At 40.9% G+C, this 17374-nt stretch overlaps 1 protein-coding gene across 1 annotated transcript in view; it reads left to right on the top strand.

Moving 5' to 3' along the window:
• Window positions 1–17374, top strand: part of PKHD1 (PKHD1 ciliary IPT domain containing fibrocystin/polyductin) — a 456545-nt gene that overhangs the window by 100741 nt on the left and 338430 nt on the right. Inside the window, exons 39-40 of the mRNA XM_081523421.1 lie at window positions 2785–3004; window positions 11854–12004. Coding sequence (XP_081379547.1) covers window positions 2785–3004; window positions 11854–12004 — 371 coding nt within the window. The remainder of the gene's footprint in view (window positions 1–2784; window positions 3005–11853; window positions 12005–17374) is intronic.

Below are 17374 nucleotides of genomic sequence, written 5' to 3'. Positions count from 1 at the left end.
TATCTGTTTCTCTGCTCTCACTCCTATGCATAGAACTGTCCTGGCTTAGGGGATGTGCAAAATCAATGTTTGATGAAAGAATAAATAAGGCAATTGGGAAATGGTGGAAACATAAAATGTTAGTTGCTCAGATGTGTTCCACTCATTGCCACCCCATGGACTGTAGCCTGCTAGCCTCCTCTGTCTATAGGATTCACCAGACAAGAATACCGGAGTGGGTAGCCACTCCCTTCTCCAGGGGATCTTCCCCAACCAGGGATCAAACCTGGGTCTCCTACATTGCTGGAGCATTCTTTACCCTCCGATTCACCAGGGAAACATAAAACCAACCATTTCTAGGTCCTAATATTTAAAAAATGCTGCTACAGTTTATTTTTCCGGGGAAGGTGCGGTTTTCACATATACACTGTTTAAATCAGTCAACCCCTTGCTGTTGTTCCAGGACAACCAGTTTCAACCAGAAGTACAAACTTAAAAACCATGAGGTCAGTGTTAGAGAAGTTGTGTTTTATTGGGAGTTTCATAACTCATAGGAGGAGAATAAAATAAATTATTATATTTAATGAGATTTGGTTAAATTGATAAAAAGACTTCAAAATTCCTTGATTTTTAAGAGGAAAACATGAGTGAGAAGCTGTGACTCTTACTCGTACCACTAGGTGTCAGCAGACACTCATTGATTGTGCAAGGTCTGCTCATTTGTTCCAGGGAAATGGATAATTTGACTTTTCCTTTTTCATTAAAAAATAAGTCTTTTAAAAGACTTTTAAGAACTGTGTCTAAAGATGCGGAGGAACTTGTGAAATCCTGCTACACTGGTTTCTTACTTAAGATCCAAGATGGAAGTTGGGGATTCTATGAATCTCTGAAATTGAATAAAATATTTTGAGACTATGATTATGTATTTTTTCCCCCAAGAAGTAGGTCTATAATGGACATCAAATTGTCAGAGGGATGTATCTCAGAAATTGCTAAAAACTACTAATAATTCCCCTACCTTCAGAAAGGACTGTATAGAATCAAGTTAGTTAAGAATCTGTTATACTTTAAAAGATTTTTTTAGCAGGCACTTTCACAGCAGTAACCCCTTCAAGTTTTCACAGTTACCCTTTCCAGAGAAATCTGTCTTTTTACCTAATGCTCCTCACTCTATTTTTTTCACGTTAATCAGTTGGAAGCCCTTGGGAAAGCTGAACAATTTCAGTTCTTCTAACACAATGCTTCTCAATGGTATTATTACTGAGAATTATATTATTATGGAAGGATTATTGAAAAAATTATTATTACTGGAGCAGCAACAGTAGCAGCACCTGGGAGTTTGTTAGAAATGCACAACCTTGGGAACTGCTATATCAGTAAACATTTTGGTATTTCTCTTCTGAGACTCTGTAGAAATACGGAATCACTATGCTGTATCCTTGAAACTAATATAGTATTGTAAATCAACTATACTTCAATAAATTTTTTTTAAAAGGTGAAGCTTTTTAAAAAGTCCTTTTGCTGCTTTGGGGTCATTCATCTTTACTTTTGGGCTTCTCCAGTGGCTTAGCAGTAAAGAATCTGCCTGTGATGCAGGAGATGGCAGGAGATCTGTGTTCGATCCCTGGATTGGGAAGATCCCCTGGCAGAGGGCATGGCAACCCACTCCAGAATTCTTGACTGGAGAATCTCATGGTCAGAGGAGCCTGGCGGATTACAGTCCATAGGGTTGCAAAGAGTCTGACACGACTGGAGAGACTGAGCACGCACGCACGCATCTTTACTTTTCCCTCAAATTGTACTTCTAATGAAAGAAGAATTTTACTTTTTCATATGATAGGTTGTTACAGCACCTTGTCAGTTTAACACTGTATTTGTTTAAAATCAGCAAGATATTTGATCTTTTGGTTTCCTGCATTTATATCTTGAATTATACGATATGACTTCTTCATGGAAACTGATTTTTTCTGTGAGGTTCAAAAACCACAGCTATTTCGTGGCAGAACCTTGAGTAAAATTGAGTAAAATTCATGGATTCTGATCCCCAGTGCTGGGCATTTTTCATAATCCACCTTTTCAATTTGCATCCACCTAATCACCCATAATGAGTTCATCATTTTATAGGTGTTAAGCCTGTTTTTATTTACCCTAGGGCTTACTAACTGGAAAGTTTTCACGTTTCCTCTGTCCATGTGAGAGTCTTACTTTCCAGACATTTTAACTGCTATAATTCTTTAGGAACACAGTCATAGAACCTACTACTGCGTCTCTTATGTCTCTTGCGTTGGCAGGTGGGTTCTTTACTGCTAGTGCCACCTGGGAATCAGCTATATGTGTATGTATATCCCCTCCGTCTTGAACCTCCGTCCCACTGCCCCTCCTTCCCATCCCATCTATCTATGTTATTACAGAGCACAGAACTGAGCTCCCTGTGTCATACAGCAGGTTCTCACTAGCTGTCTATTTTGCACATGGTAGTGTATATATGTCAATCCTAACCTCTCAGTTCAACCCACCCTCCCCTCCCCCACCCACCTCCACATGTCCATTATGTCCATTATGTCCATTCTCTACGTCTGTGTCTCTATTCCTTCCCTGCTAATAGGTTCATCTGTATCATTTTTCAAGATTCCACATATTCATTAATATATGATGTTTGTTTACTGATTTTTAAGAAGAGTAAATGAGTAAGTTTATTTTCCTATTGGTCAAAGGACAGCACATGGGCTTGGTTGATGAAACAATATGAAGCCTTCAGTTCTTTCTGTGGTTATCAGCTAAACCAGCAGTGACTGTTTCCTGCAGTGTCCTTAGCTTCCCTGTGTGACCTGAGGCTTGAGGAGGAGGACTGCGAGACCTCCAGCTGCAGTTATGTGCACTGTGATTTGATCATCACTGTGGGGACAGAGAGCCCGCTGGAATCATGGCCTTACTTCTACATCTGTGAAGAAAGTTCCCGATGCCTCTTGGCACGAGATCATTGGACAGAATCTATCCTTCCATCGTTCTCAGGCCTCTTCATCAGGTAACTCAGTCCTCTCCCTCCCTGACTTGCACACAAATGCGTGGCCAGTGGATTGATGGAATCATCAGGAACTCCATGTTGGGTGGACATGGCCCTAGGGCCAATGCTGTTGTCAGAGGGACTGTTCCATTGTGGATTCCAGCCAGCCTGCATATCAAAGCATCTCCTGTCTTTTCAAGTGTTCAAGAGAACATCTGAAAAATCTGCCCAGTAAACAGCCCGCTTTGTTCTTGCTTAGATTTTAATATTTATCTTCCGATCCAAAGCAACATCTGGTGAATGCCAATGGGGAAAAAGATTAGACATTATGAAAAACAGAAGGCTCTTTTCCCCTCTCCTTTTTCTTTTCTTTCCAAACAGATTCACAAGTATGAGGAAAAAGTCGTAGAGAAATCCAGCAGATTGTACAATGTTTATTCAAAAGAAGTGGGGGTGCATAGGCAGGACTGTAGATCTCGGATTTAGAAGTTATAAGCTTATAAGGATTTTTTTTTTTGAACTTAAACAACAAATACCACAATTTTCCAAGTAAAAATCACCTTTTCTAAACAAATTTTAAAAAAGTGTGGCCATGTCGGTTGCTGTAGATGGACTTCATTTTCACGAGCAGCTCCTGTCTTATGAAGTGTGATGTTTTAATGCTGAATGTGGCCCAGTGTCCTTCTGTATTTCTTATCAAGAGTGGTTACATCCAATTATTTAATGAAGGCCTATTTCCTCATTAAAAAATAAAACTAAGACCGACTACCCAGAGGAAAAGCAAGAACCAGCCTTTTTTACAGCAGCTGGACTTTCTGATGTCCTGGGACAGTCCGTGTTTAGAGTGAATTTGCCGCCAGGAGTTTGGATTTAGTGAGAGGAAGAAAGGGCCTCCTTGAGGTTGTTATCTGGACTAGCAGGGAAAAACTTGCTTAGGGCTCATAGGAAATGGGGCTGCAGGTGGTGCTCAGGGTAGACTGGATCTCAGCACGCTGACGCTGGGCACCAACAAGTGAATGTCAGCTGGTCCTGGCTCCCCGGAATTCAACAACTTTATTTCGGTCCCTAAGCTATTCTTTGGAATTCTTCTATGCTCTTCTCTCTAGAAGGTGGCTGAGGGGAACAGCTAAGTCGCTTCAGTCATGTCCAACTCTGTGTGACCCCATAGATGGCAGCCCACCAGGCTCCCCTGTCCCTGGGATTCTCCAGGCAAGAACACTGGAGTGGGTTGCCATTTCCTTCTCCAATGCATGAAAGTGAAAAGTGAAAGTGAAGTCGCTCAGTCATGTCCGACTCTTAGCGACCCCAGGCTCCTCCATCCATGGGATAATGCACTAATAACCTTATAATTCTTCATACTCTAATTCAGCAATTTCACTTTCAGGCTTTTAAGAAACCAGTTAGAAATATGTAATATTTATGAAAAACTATAGTCTTTGAAGTTTTAGTTATAATAACAACAACAACAAAAAGCTGAAATGAAGTAAGTGTTTATACTAAGAAACCTTGAAAAATCATGATGGATAATATTTAACCAAACAGAGAAATGCTTATAATATATTGATGAGTGAAATATGCAGGTAATAAAATATTGCATCAATGTAATCCTGACAGTGTTTCTAGTACCTGTGTCTGTAGGCACATATGACAAGTATTTGGGAAAAGACTAGAAGGAAGTATTCCAAAACACTGAGGGTGCTTATCCCTATGGGGCTGAAGGACTGATCATATTTGCTTTCATCATTGAGTTTTTATGTAATTTTTTCAGTGAATGTGTACTAATTTCTTAATCAGAAAACACATTATAAATTGTACAAGGGAAGTTAGGAAAATCATGTGCTAAATGGCTTACCTCATTCCTCTTAAGATTCTGCTTGTGAACCCAGGGAGCTGTTTTCCAGGATCTTTACAAGGGATCCATTTCATCAAGTGGTTTACTCCTCTGCCAGCCACTACCACTATATACCACTTGACGTCATTTGGCAAAGACAGATATTCATATCTTTGGCAAAAATATGCCCAATTTGTCCATCTACCCATCCATCCATCCATCCATCCAATATTTATCAAATGTTTATTATGTCCTAGTTACTATATCAGAAGCTGGTGATTCAATGGTGAATAGGATGTAAAGTGCCTACCTTTAAGGGTCAGGAGGGGGCTAGACAATAAACAAGGTGGTCATGTGTTGTGATAAAGGTTATAGAGTGATAGAAAACAGTAAAGGCTATTTTTTTTTAGTATTTTTAAAATTGAAGTATATTTCATTCACAATATTGTATTACTTTCAGGTATACAGCAAAGTGATTCATGTATATAATATATTCTTTTCAGATACTTTTCTCTTTTAGATTATTATAAGATATTGAGTAGAGTTCCCTGTGCTATACAGGAGGTCCTTGTTGGTCATCTATTTTGTATATAGTTGTGTGTATATGTTAATCCTAAACTGATTTGTCTCTCCCTATCCCTCTTTCCCCTTTGGTAATAGTAAGTTCGTTTTCTATGTCTGTGGGTCTATTTCTGTTTTGTCAATAAGTTCATTCGTATCATTTGTTTTTAGATTCCACATACAAGCAATATGATTATGATAGATGTCTTTTGGCTTACTTCACTTACTATGATAATTTCTAGGTCCATTTAAGTTGTTGCAAATGGCATTATTTCATTATTTTTTATGGCCAAGTAATATTCCATTGTACGTATGTACCACATCTTCTTTATCTACTCATTTGTTGATGGATGTTGAGTTTGTTTCCATGTCTTGGCTATTGTAAATAGTGCTTCAGTGAACATTGGACAGCATGTATCTTTTAGAATTACAGTTTTTTCCAGATATATGCCCAGGTGTGGGATCACTGGATTGGCTCAGAGGAGACTTCTCTGAAGAGGTGTCTCCTTAAGCTGAGCTAAAGACAAGTGTCATTATGGAGAGTAAGACAGTGGGTGCAGCAAGTACAAGTGACCCACCAAGTTTCATGAACTGTTAGAGGTCAGAAGGGCAGGAATAGGGTAGGAAGAAAGTAAAGTGACTCAAGATGAGCTCGGGGAGGCATGAAGACCTTGAAGGCCGTAGTAAGGAGTTTGAATTATATTATAAGAACAGACTAAGTATCTTTCTAAAAATGATACTGTCAAGCCTTGGTGGTATCAGGGCTAGAACCGAAGGCTTCTGACTAACAGTGTACTTAGCATGACGCTATATTGTCAGCATCAGCAGCAGGAGGCTTGGCTGGGCTGTGCAGGTCCAGGAGATGGGACAGAAGAAGCAATTTCAGGCTAAGTGAGGGAGACAGAATGACAGCATGTGTTTTTATTGCCTCCCCTAGAGAGCGAGTACAAGGAGATTACCTGCTTACCTTCGGGTTCCTTTGGGTCTGATCAGACCAACTGAAAGAGAAATAGGTCAGGACTCAGGAAACTTCGGTTTTAGAACTCTTTACCACCATGTGGAACAAATATTCCTTCCACATTCTGTCAAAATAAATATTTGTGTGCATGTGTATATGCATGCCCACTATATAATCTACCTGTGTACTTATCTACATATGCATATGTCTATATTTAAATCTAGCCAGTTGCATGCCTTAATTCATAGGATGAATGTGGAAGAAAACATGACATAGTAATTATTAAGAAACTTTGAAATTTTGCAAATGTTAGTCTGTTGTTGATATCCTGGTGTCTCTGCTCATCTTGGTGATGGCTTTTTAATGAAAAATATTCTAGTCAGATAATCAGAAAGGAAAAGAGAAAAGAAATAATGAGCTAAAAGTTGTGAAAAAGTCTAAGGAGCAGAAAGGGGTTTTAACTCTTTTAGAGCAAGAAGAACATGATATTTTACACTTTATTCTTTTATTGGGAAGCACATTCAGGCACACAGAGTGGGAAGCAGCCTGGAGACCCAGGAGGATGGGAGGCAGAGCCAGGGGTCCTATGGTGGGCAGGCCCATGCCCGACTTCACAGAGGTGAGGAGGAGGTAGGCCCTTCCACACCACGATCACTGGTCTTTCTCAGGAAGATCAGTGGCCCCAACATGATATCTGCTTCTTCTGTCATGTGTCTGTGACTGTGGGGAGCAGGCTGTCTCCTCCTGGAATGGCCTGGAAAGCCACAGCAATCCTTGCTACAACATTGACAGATACCAGCAGGACCTCTTACTGGGGGACCAGCTATTGGAGGACTTGCTGAAGGAACAGGCTTTGTTTAGTTGGTCTAGGACTCTGTCAGCCGGAGTGACCTTCCGATGGCAGGTGATACATATCATGCTTCTGGAGTCAGTAGTGAGATGGAACAATCCACTGTGAACTGGAGGGCATTGCTACAGGCAGATGGAAGGAGAGCAGGACAATTTACCCCATTTTACTCTGACATTTGCTGTTGAAGAAACTAAAAAGGGTAGAAGAAGGCTCATTAAGAGGTGGAAGCGCATGACCAAGAAAGGTTGTAAAGGAAGTTGGTTGCTTCTTCCCTCAGTATCCGAGATCATCCTATCAGTTCAGTTCAGTTCAGTTCAGTTCAGTCGCTCAGTCGTGTCCGACTCTTTGTGACCCCATGAATCGCAGCCCACCAGGCCTCCCTGCCCATCACCAACTCCCGGAGTCTATCCAAACCCATGTCCATCGAGTCAGTGATGCCATCCAACCATCTCATCCTCTGTCATCCCCTTCTCCTCCTGCCCCCAATCCTTCCCAGCATTAGGGTCTTTTCCAATGAGTCAACTCTTCACATCAGGTGGCCAAAGTATTGGAGTTTCAGCTTCAACATCAGTCCTTCCAATGAACACCCAGGACTGATCTCCTTTAGGATGGACTGGTTGGATCTTCTTGCAGTCCAAGGGACTCTCAAGAGTCTTCTCCAACACCACAGTTGAAAAGCATCTATTCTTCGGTGCTCAGCTTTCTTCACCGTCCAACTCTCACATCCATACATGACCACTGGAAAAACCATAGCCTTGACTAGATGGACTTTTGTTGGAAAAGTAATGTCTCTGCTTTTAAATATGCTATCTAGGTTGGTCATAACCTTCCTTCCAAGGAGTAAGCATCTTTTAATTTCATGGCTACAATCACCATCAGCAGTGATTTTGGAGTCCCCCAAAATAAAGTCTGACACTGTTTCCACTGTTTCGCCATCTATTTCCTATGAAGTGATGGGTCCAGATGCCATGATCTTAGTTTTCTGAACATTGAGCTTTGAGCCAACTTTTTTACTCTTCTCTTTCACTTTCATCAAGAGGCTCTTTAGTTCTTCACTTTCTGCCATAAGGGTGGTGTCACCTGCATATCTGAGGTTATTGATATTTCTCCCGGCAATCTTGATTCCAGCTTGTGTTTCTTCCAGCCCAGCGTTTCTCATGATGTACTCTGCATAAAAGTTAAATAAGCAGGGTGACAATATACAGCCTTGACAGACTCCTTTTCCTATTTGGAACCAGTCTGTTGTTCCATGTCCAGTTCTAACTGTTGCTTCCTGACCTGCATACAGGTTTCTCAAGAGACAGGTCAGGTGGTCTGGTATTCCCCTCTCTTTCAGAATTTTCCACAGTTTATTGTGATCCACACAGTCAAACGCTTTTGGCATAGTCCATAAAGCAGAAATAGATGTTTTTCTGGAACTCTCTTGCTTTTTCGATGATCCAGCAGATGTTGGCAATTTGATCTCTGGTTCCTCTGCCTTTTCTAAAACCAGCTTGAACATCTGGAAGAAACACCTGGCGTAACAGGCAAATTTGGCCTTGGAGTACAGAATGAAGCAGGGCAAAGGCTAATAGAGTTTTGCCAAGAGAACGCACTGGTCGTAGCAAACACCCTCTTCCAACAACACAAGAGAAGACTCTACACATGGACATCACCAGATGGTCAACCCCGAAATCAGATTGATTATATTCTTTGCAGCCAAAGATGGAGAAGCTCTATACAGTCAGCAAAAACAAGACCGGGAGCTGACTGTGGCTCAGATCATGAACTCCTTATTGCCAAATTCAGACTTAATTTGAAGAAAGTAGGGAAAACCACTAGACCATTCAGGTATGACCTAAATCAAATCCCTTATGATTATACAGTGGAAGTGACAAATAGATTTAATGGACTCGATCATCCTGTAGTGAGTGCCAAAAACCTGCTCATACGAGTGAAGATCCATAGCTGGAAATGAACGTGAGAGGGGAGCACTGAACAGGGAGAGGTGACAGCAGATATCCTTTCCCTTGCCTAAAAAGCAAAACAAGGGGGATTCTGGAAATGTAGAAAGCTAGGATTGTGTTATCCCTGACAAAATTCCAGAATGAATTATTAATCAGATGGCTTGTGAGCCTTCAGAAATGGAAGTAACAATCTGGCAGCCAGTTTGCAAGGAACAAGATGGTGTGGGAAACCAAGTTCGTTTCCTTTCTGGTGACATTATAAGAGATTTACGATGGCAGCGGTGAAACTACTATTCTATTAAACTATTCTACCCACTCTTCTACTCCCACCTCCAGAAGCAAAAGAAAGGGTCTCGCTGCAAAGCCCGAAGTGCCCTGGCACAAACATAGAGTTGCTTTGAAGTCAGTTGTTTCACTTGGAAGGTAAATTTTGCATTCTACTTCCTCATATTTCCATAGGTATCTAAACATTACATCACATTTTAATTTAGAAGTTAAATTGCTTTTTTTTTTCTTTACTGAATCTATGAGTGCAACCAACACTCCAGGAGCAAATGCTGTGGCTTTGTCTACCCTCTGGATGATGGCTCAGCTAAATGGATGTGTAGCTATGTTACAGGCTCAGATTCCGAATGTATCTGAGCATTGGGTCCACATCAGTGAGATGACCTGGAACAACAATGAATGTAAATTCCCACATTGACATTTCAGCAATAATACCACCGTCATCCCTACCACCCAAAACTAACAAGAGCTGACTTTATCAGCCACTTCCAAGTGCCAGATTCTGTACAGATCTGTTTCTTGGCTTCATTTTGCTCCATCCCCCAATACCTTATTTTATTTAAATATATTCAATTTTAATTGGAGGGTAATTGCTTTACAATATTGTGTTGGTTTCTGCCCCAATACCTCTTGAAAACACATTCTTTATGATTAGTAATTTAATTTTATAAACATGCTTTATAAACCAAAGCTTAGAGAGTCATGTTTTCACAATGTCAGATGGATGGTAGGGATCTGTTTAGGGATTTGAATCTAGCTGGTCAGCTTCCAATCCTCACCTCTGCATGCTAATGCTCCTCAGAAAATTGTCGTGGTTCTGAGACTTCAAGTTCACTGTCATCTTAATTTAAGCTTGAAAGTGACAGTGAAAGTTAGTCGCTTAGTTGTGTCTGACTCTGCGACCCTGTGGACTATAGCCCGCCAGACTCCTCTGTCCATGGAATTCTCCAGGCAAGAGTACTGGAGTGAGTTGCCATTTCCTTCTCCAATTTAAGCTTGGGGGGCTACAAAACGAATACAGTATTAAGCGCCATGGTGGTAAGGGGAGACCACAGCCTCAAAGGTCAGCCAAACTGGGCTGCAAAATGTCAAAATATTGACACTGTACAGTAGGCCCAGAAGATAGTGGGTATGGGAGTCATGTCTTGGGTGTATATGGAGCTGAGAATATTCTAGCCTGAAGACGAGGAGATTAAGTAGGTATAATAGTTATCCTGCTCATTACTTCTAACAAAGTGTGGGAGAAACCATTTTTGACATTGATTTGAAAAAAATCTAGTTTGACGTGATAGTTTCTCAAGCAGTGACCTTTTGCCCTTTTCATCACCAATCCTGGTCTTCCCATGGGATTGGCCATCTTGGCCGTGATGCTCCATCTCAAAACTTGGGAGTACTGCTCTAGGAGTTGGGACCCCTGGAGCCTCATCTTGGAGCTGTCATACTTTTCCTGTTTGATTTTATGCAAATCCTCAGGTCTCTTTGGGTTACACCTTTTTTACATTTCTACCTACTTTACTGGCTGAAATGAGATCATACATATGAAATTGTTAAAAAGCGTAAAACATCATGCATTATTATAACTAATCATCTAGGAGCTAGTTGCAACAATGCCTAAAGCCAGGATTATTCTTGAGCAAATATCACACCTGTTGGGGGCCATACCCTGCAAACTCCACACTTTCGTTTCCTCTGGACCACATATTTGTAGACTTTCTGTAATGCTACACTTCTGTTTTTCATTTTGAATCCACTCTGGTTTCTCTCCTTAAAGCAAGAGGACTTTTAAAGCAAGTGGCTGGTAGTATAACTGGCACATATATCGAATCTCCTTAGTCTGGGCTGTTAAGTAAGTTTAATTAATTTACTAAGTTAATGTTCCACTGTTAGCAACAGAGACTCATTGCCATCAGCTGGGGAGAGGGAATTGAAAGCCTAAATGAGCTCATTTTTTCACAGTTGGAATTAGGGACCAGTTAGCCAGTTGTGTGGATTTTCCAATTTCTCCATCTGCCCTGGGGGGATTCAGCAATTCACTCCCCAAACAGAGTGTAAGAACAGGAAGAGGGAAGGGGTAAAGAAAAAAAAAATTTTTTCCCCCAACATTTGCTTCTATTTTTGGAACTGAAGGTATTATCTGTGTATTGCTTGTTCGGTTGGGCTTGGAGAAGCTTTTGCTAAATGTTCCTGATAGATCTGGAAAAGAGAGAGGCCTCAGTGAAAGATATTTACCATGTGCATTTTCATTGCAGGGTGTGCAGATAAAGGGAAAACAAATAAACAATAAAAGAATGGAAACAAAATTACAGAAATTTGCAAAATTTGACAAATGGTGGCCTGTAGTTGCCACAAGCTAATGGCTTGCAATGATTAATAAGAGTAAAAATAATTGCATTTCATTAAGATTGATGACACCCCATTTAACCTCCCCTCTCGTTTCAGCCCTAAAGTGGAAAGAGATGAAGTTCTCATCTATAATAGCTCCTGTACCATTACCATGGAAACTGAGGCAAAGATGGAGTGTGAGACGCCTAATCAGCCAATTACCGCCAAGATTACTGAGATACGGAAAAGCCGGGGCCAGAACACTCAGGTATAATCAAATCTTTTTTACAGACTGATTCAAACAGCTCAAATTAAATTTGTAATATTGTGTACATTAAAAAAACAATTTAGCCCAAATGGCAGCGATATATAATATTAAATGCTCTCAAACTTTGAGGAGCTGGTCTAATGCACAGCATCTGAATTCATAGTTAGCTATGGTTAATCATATATTTTCTCAAAAATAAATGAGTGCTGCCTGGGCTCTTTTAAAGCAAATTCTGAGCAGATAATCTCAGCATTTTGTCCTGCTTTCCATGAGCATGTTTGAAAGAAGCTTTCTGTGGTTTTTTTCTCCATGAAATAAATGGCCTACCATTTAACCAGGCCCTTCTGGAAGGTTCCCAAATCACTCAGCCATCTTCATTTGGTGGGATGACAGTGTCTGCTGGCCTGTCCCGTTCATGTGTGTGCTGTGCAGAACAAACAGAGTGGAAACTTCCACTTCTGAGAGGATGACATGGAAATTAGGACCGAAGAGGGAAAAATTCTGCAGGGTCATCTGGCCCAGCCTCCCTCCTTCATCTATCAGTTTTACATCATCATAGCCACCCCTCCAAGGGGCTCTTGTAAGAAGGTGTTCTTAAAAGTCCCCAGTGAGAAATTCCACAGCCTCCCAGGGAATTTTTGAAAATTGAAATCAGAGGCGAAGTGCTCTTTGGAAATATATCAGATAATCTTTTACGACTCTCCAGGCTGCTCATGGTACACAGATGAAAAATAATATTTATTGAGCACCTACTCCCTTAGGTGTCTTTCTCTTTATGAAAGCGATCCTCAGATCTTCCTCTTTTGTCTCTTTTATTGAGACAAACCTTTACTGAGTGCCTATTAAGTGCCACACAGGGTCGTAGATCTTGTAAATGTTGCTCAGATGAAGGTTTTGCAATCCCAAACCGTACTTCCTGGGTTCGTGAGGCATGGTTTTCTCTAACTTCTGGGCTGGTGCTGAAAATGCATGCTATGATAAGTAACGTGATTTTTCTGTTCCCTGTCTGCCTTCCTATCTCCCCCTCACCCAGCCCCTCAGGCTCTCCCTGTCCATCCTACCTCTTCCCAGGCTTCTCACGCCCCTTTCCTGAACCTTCAGGTGCTTGTACGGGGCTGTCACTTCTTCCTTCATTGTGTCTGCCTGCCCACCCCCCACCCCCCAATGCACCTCTTCCTTTCAATTCTTTAGTGCATCAACAGCTTTAATTCTTCATCTGCAGCACTATGGGCCCCTAATAACAGCCTCGTCTTCACGCCAGTGCCCCTTCTCATCAGTTGGCTGGCAGTGATGTCTCGAAGGTTTATGGTAGTGAGCAAGGCTGCTGAATTAGTCTCAAAATGTAGAAAGAGAACTGTGGGCTGAAGACTAGCTCTGGGACACTGAGCAATCCTTAAGACTTTCTGGGCCTCTGTTTCTGCCTCGGGAAATAAGCTGGGTTGTTGGTCTGCTCATCTAAACAAATGCGGTGACAGAGAGGAAGAGGCAGGTAGCACAGGAGTGAGGAGTGGGGTTTGAGCTGGACTGCTGGGGCTGGAACACATCCCTTGCTCCCTGGGGCACTTCTGGCAACTTAGCCGCTCTGTGCGTCAGCTTTCTCATCTGTAAAGTGGGGATAATAGTGGTACCTGCCTGATAGGGTTGATGTGAGGATTCTAGCATGTGAGTGGCTGTGAACTGCATTTCACACACAGTCAATGTCCAGTGTTGGCTGTTCTTGGCCGTGCTGTTTGCTAGTTTCAGTGCAAGAAAATGAAACAGGATCATTTCTCTGTAGTGTTCACTGCTTTGACCAGATCATTTCACTTAGATTTCTTTGAATTTTCTATCATCTCAAAGACTAACTTTGAATTTTTTTTTTGAGGATTTGATGTCATTCATCTTTAAATATTTATCTTCCTCCCTCCCCCTTTGGTAACTGTAAGTTTGTTTTCAATGTCCATAAGTCTGTTTCTGTTTTATAAATAAGGTCATTGTATCATTTTAGATTCCACATGTAAGTGATATCATAAAATATTTGGCTTTCCTCTCTGACTGACTTCACTTAGTATGATCATCTCTAGGTCCATCCATGTTGTTGTGAATGGCATTATTTCACTCTTTTTTATGATTAATATTCCATTGTGTGTGTGTATATATATATATATAAATATATACACCACATTTTCTTTATTTGTTCATCTGTTGATGGTCATTTAGTTTCCTTCCATGTCTTGGTTATTATAAATAGTGCTGGTATGAACACTGGCTGCATGTATCTTTTTGAATTAGAGTTTTCATTTTTTTCTGGATTTATCTGGAGTGGGATTGCTGGATCATGTGGCAATTCAATTTCTAGTTTTTTAAGGAACTTCCATACTGTTATCCATAGTGGCTACACCAATTTATCAATACATTCCCACTAACAGTGTAGGAGAGTTCTCTTTTTTATCTACCCTCTCCAGTGTTTATTATTTGTAGATTTTTTGACGATGGCCATTCTGACCAGTGTGAGGTGACGCCTTATTGTACTTTTGATTTACATTTCTCTAATAATTGGTGATGTTGAGCATCCTCTCCTTTCCCTTTTCCCACTCCACTTGAATATTTTGCTGAAATGCTACTTGCTGAATGAAGTCTATCCTTCCCACCCTATTTAAAGTTGCAGCCCAGTGCTGCTTACTCCATGGGTCATACTGGCAATTTTCCTTTGTTCCATTTTTTTTCATAGGCCTTGTCACCTGCTAACATATTATGTAAGGTAATATATTATTATTACATAAAATAAACAAATAAATTATGTTTACTTATTGTTTAGTGTCTGACTTTTCTTGCTAGAGTATGATCTCCAAGGAGGCAGAGTGTTTGTCTGCTTTGTTCACTGGTTTGTCCCAAGTATCTAGAGCAAAGCCTGAATCAATTGTAAAAATGGACAATATATAAATAAAAATAAAAACGGTTAAAAGAAGCCTTCTCACATGTTCCTTCTCTAATTGCATCCCCTGAAGATTCTATCTGAAAGAAGACACACACACACACACACACACACACACAGAGACACACACACAGAGGTATAGATATACCCATTTTCACACAAAGGTGTTATTGTGTCATTAGTATTGTTCTTAAACTTGTATTTTTAAAAAACCTATTGACAGTCTAGGATATCAGCTCCTGAAAAGAGGCACTTTGTTTTGTTGCTTCTGTTTCCCAAAGCTTAGAACGATGTCTAATACACAGCAGATCCTCTTAAAGTTTGTTGAATGGACGAATGGATTTATAAATGAATGAATGCGTCATGGTCATCTTTCCATTTTAGCATAGGTACGTTTTTCTCTTCTTCAGAAAATATTGTATTGCTATGGTACATCAAAACAAGAGAAAAGATATTAGGGAAAAAAAAACATCTGAAAGGTTGCTGCAAAACCCAATAAGGTGCCATAAAACAACCAGCAGTTTTGAAGAATTCCTGAAGGATAAAAAATGGGTTGCATTGTATGGGTAGAGAAATCGTAGCAGAATGAACATGATGCAAAGTCAGTTTAGAGAACACTGATAGAAAGAGTCCACTATACTTTTCAATGGCGCTCCCAGAGAAATTCCAAACTTGAGAGTCCTGCAGGGCAGATATCAGAGTGACTAATGAAAGAATTGCTTGGGAGAACTGCTAGGGCCTTTTCCCTCATTTTTCCCTCTCTCTCTTTTTCTCTGTCCCCGTGGTGGCTCTGTGGCTGTCAAGATGAAGTCTTAAAAGTGATTCACAAAGCAAAAAAGGGATTATTTTCTTGGGGACAGGAGATAGGTATGGTCCTTTGTGGGTATCAGGGTCTCTTTTCAACTCCGCCCAACTCAAGGCGACTCTGAGACTCCAGGACAGACTCAGGGGGAGAAGGAAGAAAAGGGTAGGAAAGCAACGTTCTTCTCATTTCTGCCTCCGAGGAATCCCTTTACTTTCCCTCCATTCATCCAGATGTTTCACCCAGCAATTTCCATTGTGCTAACTTGAAGAGGTTTCTGTGAACATCTGATCTGCCACATCAGTGGAAAAGAAGTCAGAAACAGTGCTGTTAAAGTTATCTGGCAGGTGATTTTAAACCTCGAATCCCATACCCTGTAAAATACTATTTGGGATAGAAACAAAATAAAGACATATACACTATACAAAATTTAGAAAGTTTATCATCCTTGTGCACTCTCTGAAAAATGACATGCTCTGGCAAACCGTAAAATGAATCCAAGAAGATGGAATGAGAAACGAGAAACTAATGAACGAAGAACCTGAAAATAGCAAAAAAAAGAGAAAAACAGTTGAAAATATGACTGTGAAGCTTAATATAGTTAAGAATGGACTCTTAACCAAACAGAGGAAGGGACCTCCTGTGTCAAGGAGATAAAATAAAAGAAGGACAAAAAACAGAGGCATAAGCACCCTTCTTGTTAAAGTGAGGAGATTTTTGTAACACAAGCACAACATTATGTCAAGATGGAAAGTATATGGGAAATGTGGATGAATTCATGGGGAATAAGAACGTAAAAATTAAGTTCCTGCAAAGGGCATTTAGATAAAAAACAGGTCAGTTTGCCCCACTGGACCCTAGAAGAGCTTTGGATTTAGATAAATTTAGGCACCAGGAAGGGACCTCCCTAGTAACTCAGCTTGTAAAGAATCCGCCTGCAATGCAGGAAACCCCAGTTCGTTTCCTGGGTCAGGAAGATCCCTTGGAGAAAGGATAGGCTACCCACTCCAGTATTCTTGGGCTTCCCTGGTGGCTCAGATGATGAAGAATCTGCCTGCAACATGGGAGACTTGGGTTTGATCCCTGGGTAAGGAAGATTCCCTGGAGGAGGGCATGGCAACCCACTCCAGTATTCTTCCCTGGAGAATCCCATCGACAGAGGAGGCTGGCAGGGGTGGCAATGAGTCAACACGATTGAGCAACTAAGTGTGCACGCACACGTGCGTGCACACACACACACACACACACAGGTATGGACATGAGGAAATGGACATGAGGCTGGAAGGGTTGTTTGAAATCTCTAAGAAGAGTAGCTAGAGCTCAGGACATTACTGCTGGCAGACCCAATCAGACATCTCCTTACCACTCCTTCCTCCAGGAAGCAGAGACATAATTGATGGACATACTGAATTAGTGAGGTATTAATTAGGTGCTTGATGTCCACTTCCAATAGGAAAAGGAGTACGTCAAGGCTGTATATTGTCACCCTGCTTATTTAACTTATATGCAGAGTACATCATGAGAAACGCTGGGCTGGAGGAAGCACAAGCTAGAATCAAGATTGCTGGGAGAAATATCAATAACTTCAGATATGTAGATGACACCACCCTTATGGCAGAGAGTGAAGAAGAACTAAAGAGCCTCTTGATGAAAG

Source organism: Giraffa tippelskirchi, chromosome 8, assembly GCF_054371585.1.
Source record: "Giraffa tippelskirchi isolate mGirTip1 chromosome 8, T2T-mGirTip1v1.2.pri, whole genome shotgun sequence".
In the NCBI taxonomy this organism is placed as follows: domain Eukaryota; kingdom Metazoa; phylum Chordata; class Mammalia; order Artiodactyla; family Giraffidae; genus Giraffa; species Giraffa tippelskirchi.
This window is presented reverse-complemented; position numbering and strand designations above follow the sequence as displayed.